At 35.8% G+C, this 8,391-nt stretch overlaps 1 protein-coding gene across 5 annotated transcripts in view; it reads right to left on the bottom strand.

Annotated features, from left to right (window-relative positions):
- The window catches only part of Fktn (fukutin), a 60,873-nt gene that overhangs the window by 33,564 nt on the left and 18,918 nt on the right, over nt 1-8,391 (bottom strand). For all 5 annotated transcript variants that reach the window (XM_010619687.2, XM_033759055.1, XM_033759054.1 and 2 more), the window contains one exon: nt 7,199-7,402. In XM_010619687.2, coding sequence (XP_010617989.1) covers nt 7,199-7,402 — 204 coding nt within the window. The remainder of the gene's footprint in view (nt 1-7,198; nt 7,403-8,391) is intronic.

The raw sequence follows: 8,391 nt of genomic DNA, 5'->3' as shown, positions 1-8,391 counted from the left end.
TATAAAGGATATATATAATCCTTTAATCCAAAATATGAAAATGTATTTTGTGTCCTACATAATTTCAGATATTTTATCAAAACAATTGTTCTTTTCAAAGTGAAACACTTCTTTATAATTAAATGAGCCCCTATTTCAAAAGAATACAATAGTCACGACAATTAAGAAACATTTTACTGTTGTTAAAAACTTACTTATTCATTATTTTGAAAATTCACATTACTAAGAACAATTTCATTTATACAAGTTTGTAATTGTAGACTTTATACTGTGATCTTGCTTATAGATACAAGCATCTGAATTATTTTGTTTTCCAGTATAAATATACCTGAGTATTTAATACTGAAATATATACTACTTCCTTTTATTTGCACATAGTTTATATAAGACATTATATTGATATGTGGGATTATGCATATAGAAGGGTTATAATTTCTACAAACTTAACATTTTTGGGAAAATAAAGGACATTACACAATGCTCTTTATAAAAATAGCTTGTAAGTTTTGTAGCCTTTTTCTATGAGAAAATCAAATAACTCAAGAAGAGATGACTTGTAAGTACTAACATTAAGTCTCTCCAGTGAAAACACTGGGACACTCCTATAATAAAGTACACTGGCCAATGAAGCCTAAATATTAAACAAACAAACAAAAAAAAAACCCCAAAACCACTTCCAATTAGTTTGCACTCTTTTGTTCTTAAATATGAAAAAAGACTAACAAATATTGTAGAAAACCTATACCATAAAAACACACAAGTAGACCCACCCCATGAAAGCAAGCAGGCCATGCAGGAAGGTGCCCCAACACCACACAAGGAAGCAGACCTTCAGATGTGAGCCCCCCCCCAAAAAAAACAAAGGGTAAGACCACGCACCAACTCCAAGCTGGCTCCATATTTTGCTTCCCCTTGGCACAGGGCAGCAGAGGTGAGGACAATACTCCAGAGAGAAGGGAAAATCAGACCCCATGTTGACATTAAGTCCACTCGAACCCTATCCTCATGGCTTACATCCAGATGGTGCCCATCTATGAATGGGAGCTAGCACACTCTTGGTTTGGATGGTTACTAGTCTGGGATGAACATACAAATAAGCCTCTGGTACAGGGAGTTCACCTCAAAAACCCACAGGCACTAAAGGCAAGCAGAGAAAAGCATGATTGGCTAGATCTCAAGACTGCAGATCTTAGAAAGAAATTACTTTTTCAAAAAATAGGGAAGTAAAAAAATGGTGGAGTAGTGAGTTGCAACAACTTAGACTTTCCAAGATTTGGTATCCTGGGCTGGGAATTTAGCTCAGTGGTTCCTCTGCCTGCCTCACAAGTGCAAGGACCCAAGTTCGATCCCCCCTTTGCCCCTACCAAAAAAAAAAAAAAAAAAAAAGTTCTCAAGATTTGGTATCCAGATGACTCTGGATAACTTGGAGAAGAAATTGATCAGTAGTTTCCCAGAAGCCAGGAGGCGAATGACAAAATAAATAAATAATGTTAAAAAATATGGAAGAAACAGAACACATCAGAGAGAAGGGAAGGGACCCTTTGCACATTCTTAGCAGGCTGAGTGGATACAAGTGGCTTACCATGGCTGCAAGCAGCACTATTCATGGCTGCAAACAGCTCACTGCAACTGATGTGAAAAAGTGAAAAGACAAATTTCATTTCTCCATATAGCAGAATGAAATGAGCCAGCATGATCTGTAACAAGAGCGCAGGATTCTGCTACCAGTGTGTCCTTCTACAGACAACAACTGGTGAAGACCTTAAAACAAGTGCCATCTTTCCCTGAAGAGACTGTTTGCTGGGACATCAGTCTGGGGATGTGCTGAGAGGTTGAACTTGAAAGCCAGAGCAGACACTTGGCTCTACTCCAGGCGCCCAGTGCTAAAAGTGGGTGAAGGACAGCCATGGTACAGTGGGCAGACAGCAGGCTGCAGAGTTCCCCTGAGGGTTTGGCGCTGAAGAACCCAGACTTAACTCTTGTGGCTCAGGCTGAGTTGCATGGGAATTGAAAGTCAGCATCACCACTTTTGTCCTATGATTCACTGATGCCTCTATCTGGCACGAATATGGGGTCTGACCAACTTATATATCTACCAGCATGAGCAAGGAAACATCTTGACTGGAACACCGCCCCAAAACTACATTCTTGAAGAAAGTCATGCATCCAAAATAACAGAAAAATTTCTTTTTTGCTTTTTTCCTTCATTTTTTTTATTATTTTTCCTCCTTTGTTTCTTTTATTGAGTGTGTGGGTTTTTTCTTCGTTCTTTATTTTATGCTAGTTGATAAGAGGGTAGGGGAGTTTTTCCTTGTCTTTTTTCCTTGCTTCTTTCTCCTTTCCCTACCTACTCTTCTTTTGTGCTATTACTGTTTTTCTCCTTTCTTTTCTTTCCTCTTTTCCCTTTTAATTTGTCTCCCTTTAGCCCTCATATTTTTATTCATCATATAATTTCTTGTTTCCCTTTTCCATTATTTATTTATTATCAATTTCTCCTGTTACACCTACCTAACTATATAAACATTCCTCTACCCCTGTTAGGATCATTAACCCCTCTTTTTTCTCTTCTTTCCCATATCACATTGTTTAAGGTCTCAAATTTTTCACCTTAGATTCCCTGCCAACTCACTATATATTTTTTTTTTTTTTTTTTTTTTTTTTTTTTTGAGACAAGGTCTCACTATGTAGTAGTTGAGACTGACCTGGAACTCGTTATGTAGCCCAGGGTGGTCTTGAACCCACAGCAATCCTTCTGCCTCAGCCTCCTGAGTGCTGGGATTACAGGCGTGAGCCACCAAGCCCAGCTAACTCCTTATATCTTTAATAGTACAACTAAAAAGCTTTATTTATCTTTAAGTACAGTGGTACCTAGGTTCATAAACTTAATTTGTTCTACAATTCTGGAAAAGAAGGCTACATTCACATTCATGTGGAAAAGATGGCCACAGTTGTGTTCGTCACCCAATATAGAGTTCGCAAAGAAAAAAAATTTTACCAAATGCTTCTGTTTGTGAGCCAAACTGTTCGCAAACAAAAGTGTTCAAGAACTGAGGTACCACTGTAGTTGACACTATAAAATCACATGCTTTTCTACTAGTAGAGGAGATTTAGCTGTCACATTTAGCTCAAGGAGCTGTGGGTGGGTCAACACTAGGATTGTCTTCATGTTTGCAGTATAATTGTGGATTTCTTCTCTAGGGTTAAGGTACATGAATAGTTCTCATGGTATGTTAATACCCAACTTGCATTGTATGGAACTACGGTAACTGATTTAATAGATACTATTGTACCTGACTTGCTTGACTTGTAAGCTGATTAGCTAGTACTACTGTAGCTGATCGGCTTGATATTGGTCACGTAATTGTTGAAGCATGAGAAGACAAGGCAACAAGAGCCAATGCAGGGATACTGAGGGGGAGAACAGCACAAGTCACACACCTACATTACTGGAAAGGATAAGGGAAGAGGTGAGAAAACAGATCAAAGAGATACTCATCGGGATGTCAGAAAACTACACAGGTAATGAAAGGAGTAACAAAAATAATACAAGAACTTTCAGAATATACTAATACAAAGCTAGAGGAACTAAACAAAATGTTACAAAATGTGAATGCCCAGTTTAGCAAACAAAGTCCAGGATAAGGTTTCAATAAGAATTTCAGGAAATGAAGAAATAACTATATATTGAAAGTATGAGTATCTGAAGAGACCAGTTTGAGTACAGAAGAGTAATAGGGATAATTAAAAAATTAGAAGACATGACAAATGGCATAAAGAACCTGTTCACAGAAATAATGGCAGAACATTTCCCAAATATAGGGGAAGAAATAAATATACAGGTAACTGAGGCATACAGAAACCCAAATAGCCACCATCAAAATAGATACTCTCCACGCTATAAAATATTCAAAGTGTCAACAATAATAATAATAATATCTCAGCTAAAAATACTTCTGTTTGTGAACAATTCAGTTAAAAAACACAAGCGTTTGGCAAAATTTTGCTTCTGTTTCTGAACTATGCATCCAGTAATGAACAAGACCAAAGTCATGTTCTCCAGAATTGCGGAACCAATTAAGTTTCTAAACTGGGGTACCAGTGTAGTCCAGCACAGGGACAAAATATTAAAAGCTGTTAAGAGAAAAGCAACAAATCACATATAAAGGTAAACCCATTAGAATTATAGCCAACTTCTCAAAACAATCCTTACAGGCCAGGAAGGCTTGAAGTGAAGTATTTCACTCAAAGGTAACTTCCAATCCTGACTCATGTACCTTGCAAAACTTTTTTTCAACATTGATAGACCTTTTAATTCCATGACAAGGAACACTTCAAGAAATTCATGACCATCAATCCAGCATTATAGAAATTCTCATGGAGGGCCGGGGATTTGGCTCAGTGGTTCCTGCGCCTGCCTCACAAGTACAAGGACCCAAGTTCTATCCCCAGTTCCAAAAAAAAAAAATAAATTCTCAAGGATATCCTAGAAAGAGACAATGAAAATCAACAATGCTGATAACTCAGAAAGAATGAATATACCTACAAGGATGAGCAGCTAAACAACAGGAAAAGAACAAGGAAATCAGAAATAGGACAAACAATGCAACGACAGGAAGAAGTCAATATCTTTTAGTAGTAACTCTCAATGTGAAGGGTCTCAATCCCCCAATAAAAAGACACAGATTGGCAGAATGGATCAAGGAACAAAACCCAATGATATGCAGTATAGAAGAAATACATTTAATTTAAAAAGAAATTCGCAGACTAAAAATTAAAGGATGAAAAACAACATTCCAAGTAACCCTATTCCAGAAACCCAGAAAAAAGCGGGAGTAGCTATTCTAATTTCAGACACAGTGTATTTCAAGCCAAAATTGATCAGAAGAGATAAAGATGGTCACTACATATTAGTTAAGGAAATAATTCAACACGAAGAGAGAACAACTATAAACATATATGCACCAAACACATATATGCAGACCCAAATGCATAAAACAAACATGACTGGCCATGAAAAACTGGGTAAACACCAACACAACTGTAATGAAGGACTTTAAAACCTTCCTGACACAAGTTAATCAACTAGACACATGGACTCTGAATACACAAACTTAACAGGTTTCCACAGTGTTCCATCCAAGAACAACAGAATACTCTTCTCAGCAGCACACGGGACTTTCTCCAAAACAGACCACATACTAGCCAATACAGAATACTTAAGTAAATGCAAAAGAATCAAAATTAACCTATGCATGTTATTAGAGCATAGTGTAATGAAACTAGAAATCGATGGAAAAAGAAACCACAGAAATTCTTTATACACAAGGAAATTAAACAATACATTCTTGAATAATCAATGGGTTTCAGAAGAAATTAAGGAAGAAATTAGACAGTTCTTAGAATCAAATGATAATGTGACTAAAACACAATGAAAGCAGTCTTAAGAGGAAAATTTATAGCTGTGAATACCCACATCAGAAAACAAAGTGCACTCAAATAAAACAACCTTTTCATTATTTCTATCTAAGATCCTAGAAAAACAAGAACAAGCCAAACCCAAAGCTAGCTCAAAGGAAACAAAGATAGAGCAGAAATAAATGAAATTGAGACTTAAAAAACAATCCAAAGAATCAATGAATTGAACAGCTGGTTCTTTGAAACACTAAACAAAACAGACAAACTCTTAGCCAATCTTACCAAAACAAGAAAATACCTAAATCTATGCAATTAGAAATGAAAAAAGGCAAAATCACAACAGATTCTGCCAGAATCTAGAAGATTATGGATAACTAGTTGGAGAACCTGCACTAAAATATAAGGAAAATTCAAAAGAAACACATAGACTTCTAGAGAGTTACCTATGAACTACCACAGCTGAATCGATATAAATATACTGAATAATACAATATTAGTCAATAAAATTACAAAATGAAAAAAAAAAACTACCAACTAAAAAAAGCGTAGGTCTTGATGAATTAACTTGCTAAATTCTACTAGAATTTTAGAAAAATTCTAATACCAATACTCTTCAATCTCTTTAACAAAACAGAAAGAGACTTGTATTCCCAAAGTCATTCCTAGAAGCAAATACTACCCTAATTCCCAAACCAGAAAACGACTCAACCAAAAGAGAGAACTACAGTCCAATCTGTTTAATAAATACATACACAAAAATCCTCAAGAAGATACTGGCAAAAAGAACGCAACAAATTTAAAAAGATCACACATTATGACCAAGTAGGTCTCAGTAAGCTTCACCTCAGGGATGCAGGGTCAACACATGCAAAACTAATAAATGTAACAAATCATATTGCTGGGGATGTGGCTCAATGGCGCTACATCTGCCTGGCAAGCACAAGGTCCTGAGTTCAATCCCCAGTCACACACACACACACACACACACACACACACCCCATATAAACAGAAGCAGGGACAAAAATCACATGATCATCTCAATACATGCAGAAAAGCACATGGCAAAATCCAACATCCATTCATTACAAAAATTTTGAAGAAAATAGATGTAGAAAGTCTTTATCTCAATCTGCTAAAAGCTGTTGATGACAAACCAAGAGCCAACATCTTATTAAATAAAGAGAAGCTGAAAGTTTACTCTGAAAATCAGGAACAAGACAAGGATGTCTATTGTCACCTTTGCTGTTCAATATAGTTCTGGAAACATTAGCCAAATAAATCAGACAAGAGAAATAAAAGGGATATTTATAGAAAAGCAGGATATTAAATTATCATTATTTGCAGATTACATGACCTTCTACACAGAAGACACCAAAAACTCCACCAGAAAACTCCTAGAATTAACATATTCACAACGGGGCTATAATTCATATGTCTTGCTGCCACTGGTAGTACTTGCATGACTATCTCATGATAGGCATGCATGTACCACTAGTGGCATAAGCTGTTTATTTATTTTTTTATTTTTTTATTTTTTTTGGTACTGGGGATTGAACTCAGGACCTTGCAACTTGCGAGACAGGCAGCAGCACCACTGAGCTAAATCCCCAGCCCTGTGCTTGATTTTTTTAACTTTTTGTTATAAAGAAAAAGACACATATACGCTTTAGCCATTATTATATTGTGGTTTATAATATATAGAAAAATTTTAAAAATTTACAGTTTAGTAATACCGTACTGTTTTGTAAGACACATATTTCATATCTAAAAACAACCAACTTACCTCATTCTTCCATAGATGATATTGTAGTGCAAACGTAGTAAAGTCTCTTTGAACACAGAAAAACTTGCATTCTGAAGCAGAGCCATAAGAAGTATTTTTGACTTGTTCAAAGTTTTTATTTATCAACTCCAGAATCAAAGGATCAATAAGGAACACCGGTACATTTTGGCTGGATGTCAGCATAATGAACTTTTTAACTGCACGCTGTATGAAAAGAAAACAATTCCCTTATACTACTAAATCAATGAAACTCATTAAATTTTTATTTATTAATTTCATAAGAATGTATAGTGTTTACCCAACAGATGTTATGCTTACCACTATACTAAAAAATTAACTAAATTGCACCTGTGGTTCCTGCACTCACAAAGTACCATTTTCTAAGGAAGATGAAAAAATATTTATAACACAAAGTGAAATATGTACAGTATGCTAAAATTACCTAAAACATAAAAATACAGAACAGTAAGCTACTAATTAACATAAAAAGAAAGAAGAAGTGGTATGTGAGATAAAAACACTTTGGGCTTACAAAGTATTCTTTTGGTATCTGCTATATATTTTCAAGCAAAGCGAGAGAATATTAAATCTGTAGCTTTTAAAAGCTGTAATGGGGGCTGGGGATTTAATTCAGTGGTTCTGCCACCTGCATCACAAGTACAAGGTTCTGAATCCCCAGAACCAAAAAATAAATAAATAAATAAAAATAAAAGCTGTAAGATAGGGCTGGGGATTTTAGCTCATTGCTGCCACTGCCTGCCTCGCAGGCGCAAGGACCCATGTTCTCAATCTCCAGTACCAAAAAAAAGAAAAAAGAAAGCTGTAATGTCCACTTTTCAAAATTAAAAATAAATTGTGTCATACTCTTCTATTGATAATTTGTTTAGTAACACTTCTAAGAAAAAATTCAGAACAAAATACATTGCCTATTCAATCATTCCCATGTATAGAGGATTTTCTAATAATACTTCAAATATTTTTAAATACAATTCTGCTGGACAGTAGAATCTTCTACAGAGAAGAGAAATTTCAAAATCAGAATAAGCTGGGTGTGGTGGCATACGCCTTTAATCCCAGCACTCGGGAGGCTGAGGCAGGAGGATCGCTGTGAGTTGGAGACCAGCCTGGGCTACATAGTGAGTTCCAGGTCAGTCTCAACTACATAGTGAGACCCTGTCTCAAAAAAACCAAAA

Source organism: Fukomys damarensis, unplaced genomic scaffold (assembly GCF_012274545.1).
Source record: "Fukomys damarensis isolate Sample0158 unplaced genomic scaffold, DMR_v1.0_HiC HiC_scaffold_36, whole genome shotgun sequence".
NCBI lineage: Eukaryota > Metazoa > Chordata > Mammalia > Rodentia > Bathyergidae > Fukomys > Fukomys damarensis.
Note: the sequence above shows the minus strand (reverse complement) of the source record. Positions and strands in the feature narration are given on the sequence as shown.